This window comes from Microcebus murinus, chromosome 10 (assembly GCF_040939455.1).
Source record: "Microcebus murinus isolate Inina chromosome 10, M.murinus_Inina_mat1.0, whole genome shotgun sequence".
Classification (NCBI taxonomy): Eukaryota; Metazoa; Chordata; class Mammalia; order Primates; family Cheirogaleidae; genus Microcebus; species Microcebus murinus.
In genome coordinates this window covers 35210162-35230781 of record NC_134113.1, presented here as the reverse complement: position 1 = coordinate 35230781, position 20620 = coordinate 35210162, and the positions used below count along the sequence as shown (strand labels likewise).

General features: G+C 33.1%; 1 protein-coding gene across 3 annotated transcripts in view; it reads left to right on the top strand.

Annotated features, from left to right (window-relative positions):
* METTL25 (methyltransferase like 25) overlaps positions 1-20620 on the top strand; it is an 82411-nt gene that overhangs the window by 26796 nt on the left and 34995 nt on the right. For all 3 annotated transcript variants that reach the window (XM_012749536.2, XM_076007131.1, XM_012749533.2), the window contains exons 6-8: positions 2095-2189; positions 3154-3183; positions 7464-7537. In XM_012749536.2, coding sequence (XP_012604990.1) covers positions 2095-2189; positions 3154-3183; positions 7464-7537 — 199 coding nt within the window. The remainder of the gene's footprint in view (positions 1-2094; positions 2190-3153; positions 3184-7463; positions 7538-20620) is intronic.

The window sequence follows — 20620 nt, the reverse complement described above, 5'->3', positions numbered from 1 at the left end:
CAGTGAGATATCACCTCACATTTTGCTAAAATGACTGTTATCAATAAATAAAGAACAAGTGTTGGCAAGGATGTGAAGAAAAGAGAATCCTTTTACACTCTTGGTGGGAATGTAATTGGTGCAGCCACTGTGGAAATCAATATGGAGGTTCCTCAAAAATTAAAAATAAAATTACCATTTGATTCAGCATTTTAATTTTTGGTTATCCAAAAGAATTGAAATTGATCTTGAAGAGGTATCTGCACTCCCATGTTTATTGCAACATTATTCATAGTGGCCAAGGGAATCACTTATGCGTCTGTCAGTGAATGAATGGGTAAAGAAAATGAAGTTCATATATACAATGGAAGATTATTCAGCCTTGAATGGGTAAAGAAAATGCGGTTTATATATACAATGGAAGATTATTCAGCCTTGAAAAAGAAGGATATCCTCCCATTTTCAACTACATGGATGGATTTGGAGGAAATTATGCTAAGTGAAATAAGCCAGACAAAGACAAATACTGCATGATCTCACTTACAAGGGAAATCTAAAATAAGCAAACACAGAAGCAGAGAGTAGAATAGTAGAATAATCAAACACAGAAGCAAGGGCAGGGGCCAAGGAGAATAGCAATGGCGAGGTGTTGGTCAAAGGGTACAAAGCTTTCGTTATACAAAATAAATTAAAATCTGGAGATCTACTGTATGGTATGGAGGCTATGGTTCACAGTACTGTATTGTATATTTAAAAATGTGCGAAGAGGGTAGATCTTAAGTGCTCTTACCACAAAAGGAAAAAAAGAAACAGGAGAGGGAAGAAACTTTTGGAACTGATAAGTTTATGGCATTGCTAGTGATGATGGTTTGATGGTTTCACACATGTATGCTTATCTCCAGACACATCAAGTTTTATATATTAGATGTTTATAGCTTTTTGTATGTCAATGATACCTCAGTACAATGGTTTTAAAAAAGGGAAGGAAATATATATATCTTAGGTACAGATTATTCATTGAAACTAAAGAATATTTAGCCACTAATACTTACTTGCACATACTAAGTACTCAATGTACTCAATGATGATATCTAAGATTGAAAATCTATTTTATCAAAAGGCTAAAACAGAGAATATAGTGTGAAATGAATCTAGTGAGGTAGGCACGAGCAAATCATGTAGGATTTTGTCAATCATGTTAAGGAACTTTAAGGAAAAGTCATCTGATCCCTCATGACACAGAAGTTTATTTAGTGGAACCTACCCCAGTTGCATTTTCTTTTAAAGCATTTTCTTGTTTTCAAGTTTTTAGTTCTGTTTTACTTTTTAATCTAATAGAAACTTATGTTTATCTCAGTTTTCTTTTCATTGTCACAATTATAAAATTTAAGTCTGTTTTCCATGCTTTAATTTAAGAGAGAAATTGATTTCTTTTCCTTTTAAAAAAAACCCATGGAACTAATAGTTTGAACATTAGCAAGTTGCGTCTGTAACTCTGTGATTAGGGCTGTAGATATGTGATTGATTTTTGTTGTTGTTATTTAAGTCATAAGTGCAGTTGAGCCAAATCAGATCATAGTTGAAAATATTATAGCTTCCTAATATAATGAACAAATAAGAACCTATACAGGTGTTCTTTTTCTGAAAAAGGAACATAGTGGCTAAAAAAAATGATGCTTCAACATTGTTAGGCATGAATTCACATTGCTTTATAAGTTGCCAAATGTCATGTTTAATAAGATACTTTTTTTAAAAAGTCAGGTCAGCAATAAATGATCAGTATCTCATTCCTTATCTCCCATAGTTACGCTGAACATGAAGAGTATTTACATTTTAAATTGCTTTTGCTAAATCTTAGAGAAATCGTTTTGTGTCAGTATCAAATTGGTTGGTATCAGACTTGGAGCTTAAACACAAAGCAGCTGTTGTTGAGCAAATACCATATTCATAACATTAATATGCTTTCAGTTAATGAATGAACCACTTCCATCACCACTTCCATGTTTAACTACTGTTTGACTTTCTCAATGACTAATTTGCTTTTTCAATAGATTATTTACTTTAACTGAAACAGGAAGAATTTTATTAAAATAATCCACATTTTTCCATCTGCAGAATGTACTCAAGAAAAGTGGGGATTTCCAATGTGCCACTATTTAAAAGAAGAGAGATGGTGTTGTGGTCGTAATGCCAGAATGTCAGCATGTTTGGTATGGTTATATTTTTTCCTTGAGTAAGAGCTGTATTTAGATGTTGCAGAATTTATTATTTTTGGCTAATATCATGCAGTAAATGCCAAATTTTGCAGAATAATATCATCAATAATACTTTTGTGCATTGCTAATTATGAAGAAAAATGACTTGCCCTTCCAACATCGTCAACTCTACATGTAGTAATGTAACAAATTTTTATATATGATTATTTCAATTATTATATAAAATGTACCAAGTTATAAACAAAGAATTAGTTCAGTACTTTCTTCACAGCTCTGTGATGTGTTTATGTTTGTTTGTAGCAGATCATTTGATCTCCTGAATTTTTATACAATGGGAAAAATATTATTAAATATTAAATATTATTAAATATTAAGCTTCCTGGGATATGAAGTAACTATCTGATTAAATAAAACCTCAATTGTGCCTGATTCGACAGGTATATTTATGGCTAGAACACTTTAGCCCATAGTGTTGTCTGTTCATGGCACTATGTTGTTTTTGTTTACTAAAAGACAAAATAATATGTTCGTTAAAAATTATAAGAAAATATGTTAAAATATAACATATAAATATATCTGTATATTTGTATATATGCGTAATAATAGCATTGAATTTGATTGTTTTGACTGTACTAAAAGTGAGCCAGGAATATGTCATTTCATTTTTTTCCTATAATCTCCTTCTGAAATTCAAGGACTATATAATTGGAATTCACATTCAAGGATATGTGTTTGTGTATATGACACACATCTATTATAAATCAGGCCTAAATTACGCAAGCATACTAGTTAACATTCTTTAATGATATTAACACTTTTAACTGCATAAACTTACATGTTTATCAATTAATCTTTTTAAATGTCACTTTTACAAACCCTTATGCAATGTGTTTATAAAACTTATAACATAAGACTAAATATGTCAACAGTCTGTCTTGTTTTTTTTTTTTTCTTAAAGGCATTGGAGCGGGTTGCAGTTGGCCAAGGGGTGAGTAAGAGTGTTAATCCAAGTGATGAACACAATCGTTTTTCTTTCAACTACTCTTCATACTTGACCTGCTGATGAACTTAAAACCTGATGGATTTTAATAAATATCACCTCTACTTGTCACTGCTGCATATTGAGATTTATGTCTTTTCCATAAGTTTGCTTTAAAAGAGAAATGAACTTTCAGAGAGTAAATTGAGCTTTTAGGAAAATTTCCACATTATGCTCTTATACTAACCTCTCATTTCCTCCTATTGTGCTAAACGGTCTGTAAGTATTTCTAAAAAATGCTGCTGCTGACAGTTAGGCTTTTATGGGCTTAGTTCAAGTAAAGATAAACAAGTTATAGTATTCAGTATATTATTATTTTCATTTTGGTCCAAAACACATACCTCAATTGGTTGGTTGACCATTATTGACTTGATTAGTCATTAGTTGCAACAGCCAAATGGTTTTGTATATATAAACAGAAGTTAAATATAATCCCCTAAATATCCATATAATTGTCTTATCCTTCATCTTATCTTCATGAAACATATTAGGGGTTTTTTAAGAGTTCTTATTTGAAACTTTTCCCAAGATTTCTTCTTGAATTTTTAAAAATAATATCAATAACAAGTGTCATTTACTGAGCACTCACTCTAGTCCAGAAACATTTTGTATGTTATTATTTTTTAAAATGTATTCACTATGCCTATCCAAAAATTGATAAAAACAGATTCTTTTGAAGGCATTGACATTAGAGCATATGGTTTAAGTTTGTGGAACTTTAGTTGCAAACTGCTGGTTTGCATCTTGTGTTCATCACTTACTGGTTCAATGACCTTGGGCTCGTGTCATAATTTCTCTGTAGCTTAATTTCTTTATCTGTAAAAATAGAAAGAAGACTAATAATAGTAGGAGTAAGAATACCTTTCTCATGGGATTAAATGAAAGAAAAATGTAAAATACTTATAACAATGACTAGGACATAGTTCTCAATAAATGTGAGCTGTTATAGGTAACTAATAGTTATAATCGTGAAAACATTAGGTAAATCTAACAGAGAGCTTACTAAAGTACTATTCAAAGTTTTTCTCATCAATTAAGATAATAAATACATAATACCATGAGATATGTGGTATAAATATCCATTGATATGCAGGAGGGCACTTTAAGGTAGTGAATGCTGGGATTTGAATCTCTGATGCTGGAGTTCAAGCTCTTAACTACTGTACTACATATCAGTTTAATGGTTCTATAAGGGCCTGGAAAAAACCTTTATTGTATTAATAATGCCCAGTACATTTGTGTGGTGTTTTTGAATTTCCCAAGCTCATGCTTATAGTCAATCTTATGAGTTGAATATTATTCTAAACTTAAATGAGAATGATACACAGCAGAAATTTAATGATGTGCTCTAGCTGCCCTAATTAATTGCAGAGCTCCTACTTCCAGCTTAGTGCCCTTTCCACTAGACCTGTAAAATGCATGTCTAATACATATGCTTTAAGGATGTACACTTTATGCATTAGAGTGTTAAGTTGATTTATCACTTGTGAGGGAAAGAAAGTAAACTCTGAACCACATCTAGTTTATTCCTGGAATAGTTGGGCACAGGCTGCTCAGGAGACGTTGACTCCCTTCCCACTTACCCCCATGTGTATATACCAGGATGGATAGTCCTAGTTATTCCAGGAATGTGCATTTGAAGGCACTTTATAACTCTCTTCTCTTTCTCTTAGGAAACTGCTGTAAAACACTTACATACTCAGAGCAACTTGGGAATGATGATTTATTCTATCCTGCTGTATTTCTCTGTGCATTCCATTTCTGCATGTTCTCTTGCTTAAAATGCATTTCTTCATCTTTTTAAATGTCTTTTTTATAGTTTTTAATAACAATATAAATTTCATTTATTTCTAAATTTTCTTGGTATCATTTTATATAATTTTTTTCAAAAGCATGAGAAAGGAGAGTTTTAACTATTTTTATAAGTTTCATATAAAATTAAAGTATTTATTATAGCTAATCAAACAAAAGTTAAGAACTTGGTAAGCCATTTGTAGTACTAATAGTAATATTTCACTTCATGCAATAGTGGATTTGCCAAAATGCCTTGAATTTCAGTAGAACATTATAAGAGTGGGTCTTAATAGATGAAAAGGGATTTAAACATTTTGTGAGAGAAATGAAAGGATTTTCAAGGAAATAAGGGACAGATGATAAAGTAGAGATTTGGGTACTGTGTGTAGCAAAGAGTTTCTTAAATGATAAAATCTCAAATGAAAATATGTATAGAGATACAAAATTTTAAATGAAATGTTTTGGCACAATTTTCAAAGAAAAAGTTTTGAGATCAGTAGTTTTTGTCTCAAGTGAAGGAGTTGCATTTGGAAAGAGATTTCATATAAGAATTATACCTTGGAAGGTTATAAGTTTTAGGATGGCCATTGAAATCTGTGTGTGAGTCTACTTTCAATGAGTTATTTTAGGACCTGATTTGGGGACTGTGGTATTCATAACACCATTTCTGTTTTGTTTTTGCTGATTCATATTTTAATTATAGCTTACATTGACTTAAAATGTATATACAGAGTTGTAAATTGTCTTCCAAAATAATAATACATAGGTAAAATCAAAACTACAATAAACTGATGTCAAAAAACCTACCCTAAAAAAGAAACATAGTAATATGGAATTGCAAAACAAGAATAAGAGAAATGTTTACCCATAAAATCTTATATGCAACATTGATGTACCATTTAAAAAGAATTTTTATTGTTTTTTTAAAATTTAAATAGATTAGAGTTGGGGGTTACAGGTGATTTTTTTTCTTACGTGGACGAGTTGATTCATAACACCGGTTCTTACTAGAATCACCATGCCCACTATTTCTATCTTCTAGTGGGGATATAACTTGTGTTCTGACACAGTGCTCTGTTAATATGCTATAAGTAAGATATTCTCCAGTGAACTAAAAGTGCAGTGCCATCAGGGAAAGACCCAAGAAATGATGACTGACCCTCAGCCCCCAACTTCTGTTTTAAGTAGTCTCAGCACCTCAGTGTGGTAACTTAATGTTGGATGAGGGAGAAGGGTAGTAGAGTAGATTTTCTGCCAGAGCATATAGATAAAATTGTATTTTGTTATAAATTCTATCTGAATTCAAACATGTTTATTCTAGTTGGAAACTGATGAAAATAACACTTTTGGACTCTGAACAAAAATGAAGTAGAATAGAAGTTACAAAAAGATAACTCAGTGGATATATACATTCCACTGAACTGTCTTTAAAACTTGACCAGTCTCCAGTTTTTAGTTTAACCCTGATTAACTTCTCAAAAGTATGCAGTATTATTGACCCCTCTTCATTCTTACTCATTTTTCTTTTTTTTTCCCCAATATTAACTTTGCATGGAAGATGGGTTGTTGCTGCTAACATTATTTTGTGTGTTGGGTATCCTGTACCATCAACATCAAAAGATCTGTGAGGATGGGGTGGGGTTTTGGTGACTTTTATAGTTTCTTAAAGAGTGCCTCTTTTGTTGCTGCAGTGAAATGCTCTTTGTTTTATAAATATTAATAGTTTTTCACCTTCTGCTTCTTTGAAACTGTGTTGTGTCACTGGGCCTTCCTCTTCAGCCATTCCTTCTTTCCTTTTGAAAACGTTTGAACCTTCATGGAACACTTCCCATCTCTCTTTCCCCTAGAAGAGAAGCCTTGCCAAGAATGCAATCTCTTATCCTATGTCCTTTCCAGGCCTCTACTTTTCAACTCTGCAGTAGCCAGCCAATGCCATCTTTCAGACCTCAGACATATCTTTAGCATTTCTTTACTTAGGATAGTATCCTCTCTTTCTTGGTGTGAATCGTAGTTGATATTATCTTTATTCTACTGCCATTAAGACAAAACTGCATTCTCTTCTTTTTTATTCATGCCCTTCCTGACTCTTACAGGCTCCACAGCTGAGTGGCTGGTCTTGAAGTTTATTTCTGCATTTTTAACTAATAAACACTCCATGTAGGCATCAGCCCATTTTTCATTGATTATGACTTTTCTTCCTCATTCACTACTATTTCTCTTGTGGTTTCATCTGTTTTCTTGCAGAGTTACTTCCACAGTGAGAATTAGCCACAGGGTAATACTTTAACTTGAAATGGAAATATTGTAGTCATCCTCTTTATTTAGCAACAAAGTCAGGTTTCTGACATTCACTTACAGTTCTGGCTCCCTGGTATTGATTTAATTTCTGTTTTTTATTTGTTTCTTGTGCTCATATATGTCTACATTTTTTTCAGCTGTCTACTGAGTCACTCTTCTATCGTGCCGTTCTTCAGGATATTATTAAAGATTGTTATGGCATCACCAAATGGTATGAGGATTTTATTTTAATAAGAATAACTATATTATAAGTGAACTGACTTTTGGTCTTCAGGTGAATTTATGCAGGGTCACTGTTATTAGTAGAAGAAATATGAATTTGAACATAATAAGTAAATAACAAAGAAGTATGCAGCAACTGTATCTTAGGTTAATCGTCAAAATGGAGGCTCTAATGATTTCTTTGTGTTCTAAAAGGTTGTTGTAATGTTAAAGAAATATATATAAAATGTACTTTAGGATTTTTAAAGTATGGAAATGTTTTATATAAGTAATTCAGTGAATATATTATCAAATCAGCAAGAGTTATATTTAAAATGGTTCACAACTAGTACAGCATAAACACTTTACTATTTAAACAGGTATTGATTATAAACAACCAGTAAGCCCATTCATGTCTCTATTGGTAGAATAGTAGCCCTGCATATGTTTCATTTTGTTTCTGTTGTCCCCAGATAAGGCACTCCTTATACAGAGAAGCAAAGCATAGGAGAATTTTTCCATAAGATTGGTTCAACACTGTTGTACTCAAGCATACATTTGCAATTCTGGCAGGTTTTACAAATATCTCCTTACTAATTACAATATTAGGATTATGATATCCATGTAGTTTAATTGGATTATTTTTCAAATTAAAATAGGGCAATTTCCACGTTCTCAAAAACCAATTCACATTAGAGATAAAAGAGATTTTTAGATTAGCTATTATTCCCCTATAAGACAAAAATATGTCATTTTTACTGATAAAACTTCACTACATACAAATATCTACATACTGTTGTTTTCCACTGTCATTTCTAATTAGTAACTCCCATAACTGTATCTCAATCTCCATTCTCTTTTCCATATATTTACAAATTTTCAAAATATCCAAAAGTGAATTTCTCATTTTCTCCTGAAAACTAGCTCCTCTTGAACTCACCCCAGCATGTTAACTGACCTGTTGAAAAAAATACATTCGAATATTAACTGCTTGCCTTCTTTAAAGACCTCAGATCTGCTCATGTGTTGTATTACTTTCTTAATGACCTCTTAAATTTGTCTCCATTCTTTTCTAAACTTTTCTTCTCACTTAAAAACTCAACACTTTCCAACCCTCCACCTGCCTTCCTTCCTTCCTTCCTTTCCTACTCTGAAGGTAGATGATTATTATAAGACATTTTATTCTTGAGCCTTATTGACCTGTCAGCCACATTTGACAATGTTGATAACTGTTGTTTTCTCTAAAATCTCTTCCCCATTAGCTTCCATTATGCTGCATTCTTCTGAGTTTCATTTTTTTACTCTGAACACTCATCTGTTTTCTTTAAGAATTGTTATTATTCCATCCTCTAAATATATCTAAGCACTCCTTTCTTTTATATGCTGCTCCAGTCTCTTTATATTTTCTCTTTCCCTTAGCATCCCTTGCCATGAATAACTTGAGTAACTAGCTCCCACCTCTTTTTTAGAAGTCCAAATTGGCATTTCTCATTTTTATTTGAACAGCTTTATTTAAGTACCTCACAAATACGTCAGATTCAGCTACATCCAAAAATCAAGGTGATCGCCCCAGTCATTTTTTTCCTCTTTCTGCCTTCTGATAACTTCTTTTGTCATTTCTGGAAATGACATGACCATTATTAAGCTTTAAAGATATGTAAATTACATTTGATTCTTCTGCCATCATCACACCACATATGTATTATTTGACAAGACTTGCACGTGTTATGTTTTTTAATCCAGCAGTTATTTATTGTGTGACAGACCTCCTATCAGGGTATGGGGATTCTGGATTCACAGGACATGATGTCCACACAGGAACATTTTATATTCTAGTCAGAATGGCATGTGTAAAAACTAAAGAAAACGATACATGCCCACTTCCAATAACAACAGTCTAGACAATTAGGACCAACCCTACTTCTGAGAAAAGCTAAAAATGCTGTAGGGGTTTGTGTGTGTGTGTATGTGTATGTGTGTGTGTTTAAATTTGTTTTTAATTGGTTTGAGAACATCAGAGACCTGTCAAGAAAGTTAAAAATTATAAGGCAGATAGCTAAGAGAAAATGGAAACCAAAAGAAGTAAGCCCAGCTTCTAAAGCTGCATTTCCCCAGAGGCATCTGCTAGTTCTTGAATAGGCAGCTGTTTACCAGTCAACAGAGAGGGTAGAGAGGTCGAACACAGCTTTAATGCAATGACAGTTCTAGTGAGACAGAAGTTCACGGTCTGTCTTAGATGAGAGCTCAGAAGTAGGCCAGGTAAGCCACTAACACTTTGAGTGGCTAAAGTATGTCCCTAAAAGTTCTTACTTGTAAGAGTGAGAGTGAACAAGAAATAGAACAGTTCTATAGTGAACTAAAGCTCCCACTTTGAATCATCTCAAGCTGTGATTAAAATATTTCATATATTTGCTTCTGCCAGCTGCCTGCAAGAAGCAAATGCTCTCTGGACAAAAATAATATAAATCTGAGCCTCAAATTATCATTATACTTTGATATAGATAGCACCTGGCAGTCAATCCAAAATAACTAGCCATATAATGAAAGAAGACAGCATGACCAAAATCCAAGATAAACTACAGTCAACAGAAATGGACCTCTAGGAAATCCAGAGAAAGGCTTAAAGTAACTATATTTGACAGACTTCCTCTTTGAGAAAATGGAATAAATGTACTTTTCTCTATTTTTCCTGCTACATACCACTAACTCCCCTGAACATTATATATAAAACAAACATAAAAGAAAACTCTGAAAGGTGAAGAGAAAAAGACAAAAACTGTTTAGGGATCTCAGGGTACAAGGAATAGCACAGTATAAGTTTTCTTTTTGCCTCATATAGGTCAGAATTAGAGCTGGAAAAGCTAACAATCCAAAAACACCAGTGGGCACAGACAAAAAAAAAATTCCCAAACAAAAGCCTTCTGTTCTGGAGAAAAGAAGCAAATAACATATGAAGGAGCTCCAATTCATCTGCCAACAGACTTGTCAGTGGAAACCATACAGGACAGGAGAGAGTGGGATGACATATTAAAAGTGCTGAAGGAATTAAAAAAACCTTGCAACCAAAAGTATTGTAGCTAGCAAAGCTATCCTTGAAACATGAATGGAGATAAAGACTTTACCAAAAAACAAAAGCTGAAGAAACTCATTCTCACCAAACCTGTCTTACAATAAATGCTAAAGGGAATTCTGAAAGAAAAGGACACTAATGTGCTAAAAGAATATCATCTGAATGTTTAAAACTTATTAGTAAAAGTAAGTACACAGGCAAATGCAGAATATTCTAATACTGTGTTGTTTGTATACTGCTCATATATCTAGTATGAAGATGAAAGGCATGTAATCAATAATAATAATTACAGCAATTTGTTAAGAGGCAGGCATTATAAAAAATAAATTGAGACAACAAAAAGTCAAAATGTGTGGATGATGGAATTAAAGTGTAGAGTTTTTTTAGTTTTTTTCATTGTTTCTTTGTGATCAAAGTTAATTTGTCAGTTCAAAATAAGTAGTTATTAGTATAAAAGGCTGATTGCAACCACAGGCAAAAACCTGTAATAGATACAATAAAAATAAAAAGGAAAGAATTAAAATATACTACCAGAGAAAATAAAAACCACAAAGGAAGACAGTAAGAAAGGAAGAGAGAAGTTACAAGATAACTAGAAAACAGGTAACAAAATGAAAGTGATAAATCCTTACCTATCAATAGTAACATTGAATGTAAATGGGACTAAATTCTTCAGTTAAAAGATACAGAGTGTTAGTTATACTGGTATACTAAAAAAAAAAAAAAAAAAAAAAAAAAAGATAGAGTGGCTGAATGAATTAAAAAACAAGACACAACTATGTGCTACCAGCAGTGATGCTAGAAGTGCTCCCAAGAAGCAGAGTAAAGTTATTACAAGAAAAAGAAGTCTACAGCTGTGGTTGCCCATCATTTCAAGGTAAATGAATCCAGTGTAAGGACCATTGTAAAAAATAAAAAGGAAATTCACAAAGCTATCACTGCAGCTACACTAGCAGCCACAAAACCATGCATGTTTTGCAAAGTACAAATTTGTGTTAATTGACTTTCTGTGTTTTTGGTAAGGATTCCATTCAAGAGTATTCTATTAGTAGTTAAATTTTGAGGGAGTCAAAAGTTATATGTGGATGTTTTACTGAACAAGGGGTCAGCAGCCCAACCTCTACATTGTTCAAGGGTCAGCTTTACTGATATCAGATTAAATAGACTCAAGAATACAACTATAAAAACAGACAAGAAGGTCATTATATAATGAAAAAGGAGTAATTTCAGCAAGATGATATAATAATTAAAAATACATATGCATCAAAAATAGCACCAAAAATATAATGCAAATGATAGTAGATCTAAAAGGTGAGTTAAATTACAATACAATTGTAATAGGGGACTTTAGCACCCCACTTTCTATTTGGACATATCATCCAGATAGAAAATCACCAAAGAATTATCTATTTATAAATTAAATTTATAAAACATTTCTGCTGAAGCATACATATTCTTTTCATCAGCACATGATACATTCTTCAGTATAGGTCTGTGTTAGGCCACAAAACAAGTCTCAAAAAAGGCAAAATCATTCAATCATCTTTTCTCACCACAATAGAATAAAACCAGAAATCAATAACAAGAGGAACTTTAGAAACTGCAAATACATGGAAATTAAACAAGACTAATTGGTTAATAAAGAAATGAGGAAGGAACTTTTTAAATTTCCCGAAACAAATAAAATGTAAACACAACATACCAGACTCTATGGGATGCAGTGCAAGAAATACTAAAAGGGAAGTTCATAGCAATAAAAACTTACATCAAAAAAATAATTAGAAAGTCTTGAAATAACCTAATCATGTACATCTAGGAACTAGAAAAGCATGAACCAAACCCCATGATTAGTAGGAGGGAAGAAATAATAAAGATCAGAGCAGAAAGAAATGAAATTGAGACTAAATAAAAAGATACAAAAGATCAATGAAACAAAAAGTTGGTTCTTTGAAAAGATAAAATTTACAAACCCTTAGCTTAATTAAGAAAAAGAGAGTATACTCAAATAAATTAAGTCAGAAAGGGAAAAGGAGACATTAAAAATGAAACTACAGAAACCCAAAGGACCATTAGAGACTCTTAAGAAAAATTATATATACACAAACAAATTAGAAAATCTAGAAAAAAATGGATCAATTTTTAGACACATACAACCTACCGAGATTGGAACATGAAGAAATAGAAAGACTAATATTGAGTAATGAGATCAAAACAGTAGTGAAAAAGCTCTCATCAAAGAAAAGCCCAAGATCAGATGGCTTCACTACTGAATTCTACCAAACATTAAGGAAGATCTAATACCAATTCTATTCAACTCTTCCAAAAAAATTGAAGAGAAGAGAATACTTTCAAACTCATTCTGTGAGGCTTGCATTCCTCTAATATCAAAACTAGACAAGAACATAACAAGAAAACTATAAGCCCATATCCTTGATGAACATAGGTACAGAAATCCTCAACAAAATACTAGCATATCAGATTCAACACTGAATTTAAAAGATCACATGATCAAGTGGGATTAACTTCAGGGATGCAAAGATGGGTTCAATGTATTCAATAAAAGTGATACATCACATTAACAAAACTAAGGACAAAAACTATATGAGCATTTCAATAGGTGCTGCAAAAACGTTCATTAAAATTCAACCTCCCTTCATGATAAAAACTCTCAACAAACTCAGTATACAAGGAACATATGTGAAAACAATGAAGGCTATTTATTATAAACCCATGGATAACATCATACTAAGCAGGATAAAATTCTCTAAGATCTGGAACAAGACAAGGAGTTCTACTTTCATCACTTTTATTCAGGACAGTACTGGAAGTTCTAGCCAGAGAAATTAGGAAAGGGAAAAATTTATAAGAGACATCCAAATTGGAAAGGAAGAAGTCAAATTATTCTTGTAGACAGGTGACATGATCTTCTATTTAAAAAAAGCTAAAGACTCTGCCAAAAAACTTTTAGCACTGCCAGATTTAGTGAAGTTGCAGGATACAGAGTCAGCATATAAAATTAGTAGCATTTATATAAACCAGTAATGATCAATCAGAAAAAGAAGTCAAGAACACAATCCCATTTACAATAGCTACCAATAAAAAAAAAAAAAACTCAAATAAATTTAACCAAAGAAGTAAAAGATTTTACAAAGAAAACTAAAAACATTGATGAAATTAATTAAAGAGGACACAAAATAATGGAAAACATCCCATGCTCATTGATTTGAATAATTAGTATTGTTAAAATATCCATACAACTCAACAAGGGTGAACTGTACTTAGGTAAAATAGACTTCAGGTATATCTACAGATTTCATGTAATCCATGTCAAAATACCAATGACATTCTTCACAAAAGTAGGAAAAGCAATCCTAAAATTCATGGGGAACCACATAAAACCTTGAATAGTGGAAGCAATACTAAGAAAAAAGAACAATGCTGGGGACATCATGGTATCTACCTTCAAAGTATTCTACAAAGACATGGTGACCACAATAGCATGGTACTGGTATAAAAGCAGACACATATACTAATGGAAGAGACTAGAGAACCCAGCAATAAATGCATATGTTTACAACCAATTTATTTTTGGCAAAGGCACCAAGAACATACATTGGGGAAAGGACAGTCTCTTCAATAAATAATGCTGAGAAAACTTTACAACCATATGCAGAAGAATGAAGCTAGACCCCTACATCTCCTCATATAAAAAATATCAAGTCATAATCTGTTAAAGATTTAAATATAAGGCTTGATGCTATGAAAAAACTAGAAGAAAACCTTGGGGAAATGCTTCAGGACATTGTTTTAGGCAAGAACTTTTTGGGAAAGACTTCTAAAGCTCTGGCAACAAAAGCAAAAATAAACAAATAACAAATAAACATCAAAAGTGAAACAGTCAACAGAGTGAATAGACAAACTATAGAATGGGAGAAAATATTTGTAAACTATCCAACAAGGGATTAATAAAATCTCAGGAACTCTAAAACAGCAAAAAACAAATATTTAAGAAATGGGCAAATGATCTGATTAGACATTTCTCAAAAGCTGACATACAAATAGACAACAGGCATATTAAAATATGTTCAACATCACTAATCATCAGGGAAAGGCAAATCAAAACCACAGTGAAGGCCGGGCGTGGTGGCTCACACCTGTAATCCTAGCGCTGTGGGAGGTTGAGGCGGGAGGATCCTTTGAGCTCAGGAGTTCGAGACCATCCTGAGCAAGAGCAAGACCCCATCTCTACTAAAAAATAGAAAAAATGTAGCTGGACAACTAAAAATATGTAGAAGAAATTAGTTGGGCATGATGGCACATGCCTGTAGTTCCAACTCGGGAGGCTGAGGCAGAAGTATTGCATTAGCCCAGGAGTTTGAGGTTCCTGTGAGCTAGACTGACGCCCTAGCACTCTAGCCCCCTAGGGAACAGAGTGAGACTCTGTCTCAAAAAAAAAAAAAAAAAAAAAAAAAAAGAAACCACAATGAAATATCATCTCACTCCAGTTAAAATGGCTGTTATCAAAAGGACAAAACGTAAGTGTTAATGAGGGAGCTTACACACTTGGTGGGCATGTAAATTTGTACAACCACTATAGAAAACAGTATGGAGATTTCTCAAAAACACTAAAAATAGAACAGGTATGGTGGCTCACACTATAACCACAGTACTTTGGGAGGCTGAGGCAGGTGTATTGCTTGAAGCCAGAAGTTTAAGACCAGCCTGTACAACATGGCAAGACCCTGTTTCTACAAAATATACAAAAATAAAAATTAGCCAGGCGTGTAGGTGCATGCCTATACTCCCAGCCACTTGGAAAGCTAAGGCAGCAGGATTACTTGAGGCCAGGAGTTTGAGGCTGCAGTGAGCTATAATCCTTCCACTGTAGGAAAAAAAGTAAAAATAGAACTACCAGATGATCCAGCAATCTCACTACTGGGTACATAGCCAAAATTAAGGAAATCAGTTTGTGCATTCCTGTGCTTATTGTAGCACTGTTCACAATAGCCAAGGTATGGAATCAACCTAAGTGTCTATCAACAGTTGAATGGATAAAGAAAATGTAGTATATACACACACTGGTATGTTATTCTGCTATAAAAAAATGTCATTCACAGCAACATTGATGGAACTAGTGCACATTATCTTAAGTGAAATAAGCCAGGCAAAGAAAGGCAAATATTGCATATTCTCACTCATATGTGGGAGCTAAAAAAAGTTGATCTCAGACATAGAGAATGGAATGGTGATTGTCAGAGTCTGCAGAGGGTAGGGGGAGTGGAAGGAATAAAGAAAAGTTGCTTAATCGGTACAAAAATACAGTTAGAGTAAGTTCTAGTGTTCAATAGCATAGTAGGGTGACTATAGTTAATAATTTATTGTGTATTTTAAATTAGCTAGAAGAGAAGATTTGGAATTTTCTTAATACAAAGTAAATGTAATACATGGTAAATGTTCAGGTGATAAGTATTCTAATTACCTTGATTTCATTCTTACACATCATATGCATGTATCAAAATATGCAATTATTATGTATCCATTAGAAAAGATTTTTATGAGGAAAATGTAAAAAACATTACAGGACTCCTAAATAAATGGACAGATGTAACATGTTCATGGATAGAAAAACTTACAATTTTAAAGATGTCATCTTTCCACAAAGTGATTGCTAGATACATGCTATTCAGTGCAACTAATGAATATCCCAAAAGGATATTGTGTGTGTGTGTGTGTGTGTGTGTGTGTTTAGAATTTGTAAAATGTTTCAAAATTTATATGGAAGAGATAAAGGCCAAATAAAGAAAGAGAAGATACTACTCTAGAAGAAAAACGAGTTTGAGAGTCTTCTTTCACTATATATCAGTACTTATTTTTGAGCTACTGTGATTTAGACCAGCAGTCCCAACCTTTTTGGCACTAGGGACTGGTTTCATGAAAGATAGTTTTTCCACAGACGGGGAGTGGGGTGAGTAGGGGGCAGGCAGAACTCAAGTGGTGATGCAAGCGATGGGGAGCAGCTGTAAATACAGATAAAGCTTTGCTCACTTGCCAGCACTCATCTCCTGCTGTGCAGCCCGGTTTGTAACAGGCCACAGACAGGTACCAGTCTGCAGCACCGGGATTGGGGACCGCAGGTTTAGACAATTGCCAAATCAGCCTGCAGAACTAAGTAGAGAATGAAGAACCAAATCTCTGTTAATCTTTGGAGAGATCATTAAATAGTGCTAGGTCAGTAGTTGCTTATACGATATATTAATTTTCTCTGCTACTATAACAAATTATCATGAATTTAGTGGCTTAAAACAACACAAATTTATCATCTAGAATTCTGGAAGTCAGAAGTCCAATATAGATGTCCTTGAGCTAAAATCAAGATGTCAGCAGGGCTACATTTCCAGAGGATCTAGGGGATACTCCATTTTCTTGCTTTTGACAGCTTCTAGAGGCACTTTGCATACTTTGGCTCCTTCCTCCATCTTCAGAGTCAACAGTGTAACATCTTTCTCAGACTCTTCTTTTTCTACCTCCCTCTTCCACTTTGAATGATCTTTGTGATTACATTGGATCCACTTAGATAATTCAGAATTCATTTTATTTCAAAGTCAGTAGATTAGCAGATTTCATTTCATATGCAACATTAATTCCTCTTTGCCATGTAAAATAACATTCACTGGTTCTAGGGATTAGAATGTGGACATCATTGGGGGACAATGCCCTCCACCATATAGAAAAAATTAAATCAGATCCCTACTTTATACCAAACACAAAAATCAATTCATAGTGGATTAAAAACTTGTTTATAAAAGACAATACTGTAGTACCTTTAGGAGATAGTACTGAAGAATATCTTTATGACCTTGGGATAGGGGAAGATTTTTTTAAAATTAAATATAAACATGTGAATCTTAAAAGATTAAAAATTCATACACATTAATATGAAGAAATTCTGCTTTCTGAAGATGTCATTAAAATCTTAAGGGTGTAAAAACACTGACAAATGATTAATATCCAAATGTTGTAAATTCCTACTAATCTTTGAGAAAAATTAACCAATGTAAGAAAAATAGTCAAAAGACTTAATTAGTCATTTCACAAAGAGAATTTCAAATGGCCAATAAACATAGCAAAAATTAGTCATCCAGGGTGTAAAATACAATCACAGTGAAATATTTTTATAATTATTAGATTATCAAAAATTTTAAATTTTGACAAGATCAAGTGTTAGCAAGAATACAGAATAGCTAGAATCGTCCATATCACTGGTGTAAGAAAAAAATTAGTTCAACACATTTGAAAAAGTTAACACTATGTAATAAAATTGAAAACACCTATATGCTTTTTCTGAGCAGTTCCATGCCTAAGTGTATATCCTAGAGGAAGTCTTATACATGTGCTCCTAGAAACTTAAACAAGAATGATCAATAGCAACAATGTTTATAAGAGCAAAAATCTAGAAACAAATTACATTAATAGAAGAATGGATAAATTGTAATATAGTGATAATGTGAGGTATTAAACTGCAATAAAAATGTATGAATTATAATGACATTATTCAACATGGTTGAACTTTATGAATATAATTTTAACTAAAGGAAGTTTCAGAAAAATTCCTATAGGATGGTTCCATTTATATAATACAGAAACCAGCAAAACTGAATAATAAATTATTTAGGAGTATAAATACATGGTAAACAGGAAAAACATGAGAATGGTAGTAAACACAGTAAGATATAGTATCATAGTTTTCTATGGTGGGCGCAGTAGGGACAGTGGATTAGGCAGAGTGATGAGATAGGGAAGAGGACATAGGGAAATCAATGTATTGGTAATAATGTATTTCTCATGTTTAGTGTTAGGTACAAGGGTTTGTTTTATTGACATTCTTTATAGCTTACACATATTTTATAAATGCTTGTTTGTGTTCAGTATCAATAAAATTTTAATCTTTTTTCAGGGTATAACCCAGGGTCAGTTGAGCCACATACCATATTCCTAGTATCTAGTTCAGTCGCCTCATTATAGTGGTAAGACAAATTAAGATCACAGTGGTTAAAAGCTTGTCTAGGCCGGGCGCGGTGGCTCACGCCTGTAATCCTAGCTCTTGGGAGGCCGAGGCGGGCGGATTGCTCAAGGTCAGGAGTTCAAAACCAGCCTGAGCAAGAGCGAGACCCCGTCTCTACTATAAATAGAAAGAAATTAATTGGCCAACTGATATATATATATAAAAATAATTAGCCGGGCATGGTGGCTCATGCCTGTAGTCCCAGCTACTCGGGAGGCTGAGGCAGAAGGATCGCTCGAGCCCAGGAGTTTGAGGTTGCTGTGAGCTAGGCTGACGCCACGGCACTCACTCTAGCCTGGACAACAAAGTGAGACTCTGTCTCAAAAAAAAAAAAAAAAAAGCTTGTCTAAAGTCACACAGCCTGAAAGAACCAGACTAGGACTAAATCCATAGTCTGGAATTGTTTTTACTATCTCATGCTTATTTTTATTGGCAAATTTTCATTGGGATATATTTAATATGAGTTGAATTGCATGGCTCTTTGTATTGGCATTGTAAATCAAGGTTAACTTGATTGGAATCACCAGCCAGCAAGGGCACTAAAGACAAAAAATAAGATCACTTAGTTCTTTTCTATTTTGTTTAGTTTATTTTTCCTGTTATCCAAAATAAATTGTCTTTAAATGACATACTGCTTTAGAATACCTGAAAGTTTCTTTGTTTATATAGCCTAATATTAGAAGTAAACCTTTTTCATGGACTTAAACATAACATTTTTACTTTATTAATTATAATTGTATAACATAAATTGCCCATTTATGCTAAAATTTTAAAAAATATATTTTATTATTAGTCCTTGTCTGGAAATTTTCTAAGAGAATAAAATGCCAAAGAAGGAATTTTATGGGGTAAAAATCTCTTTTAAAACTACTTAGAGAGCAGGGAAAATACTGTATACTTTATTCACTTTATTATTCTCTTTCATAATGAGAATTTTATATACAGCTACACAGAAATATGTAATATTTTGCTATCCATAATTATGAGTTACCTAGTTACCTTTAATTTTTAATTTTGATTTTGTTGTAGTCAAATAGGAAAGTGAAAACCTAGATCTTAAAAACTGTCTCACATAATTAAAGCTAATCATTCAGTCCATGATGGTGGTCAAATGACAATTAGAAAATCTGGATCATTTAAATTGAAAAGTAATTTGAAGTTTTTTTGGTTCTCCCTTAAGTGATCATCATTTTCAGCAAAATTTTGTGGTGCTAATCTTTCAAATTTTTTGGTATGTATTAACATATAAAAGTCACAAAATAATTAATTTCATATATATTTTGTGATGATGGAAAAATTGAATTTTGGTGCATTCTGTCCTGCACATGCTTGTTTTCATTTATTTAGTATACGTGTATTTCACCTTTTTCTCAAATCTACTACAAAAATCTTTGGAAAGCGCTACGAGTAAACTGTGCTCTTACAATTGTATTTTTGAAAAAGCATATGGGTGATGTTGGAGTCACTTGAGTAGAATTTTAATTAGATCTGGTGCATTCACTTTTATTAAAAGAAAGAATACTAATTCCTTTTTAGCATGCTGACCATGCTTTATTCTGACAGAGGGGCCCCTTTTAATCTGTTCTTAACTTCCCATCGTTTATCTTTCAGAAACAGTCATGTCACTTTTCTAACTTTCAAATGCTTACTAATTCTTCTTCTTTATACACCAAAACTGAAATATTGCTATTATGGCATTCAAGGCCATTTTAAATCTGTCATTAATATCTATTCCAGCTTAATCCATCACCCCATTCTTCCTCCTCTGCATACTGAGCAGCTGTCCATGCACACTGTTCTGGCATATCAGGTTATTCATCATTTTCCATGCAACTATTTTTGTGCCTTGTATGCTCCCTTCGAGCTGTTCTATCTACTTGGAATATTTTTCCCCTCGACCCACACATTTGTGCCATCCTTTCTTCTTAGGACTTCTGGCAGGTGAAATCCTGGGTATTCTT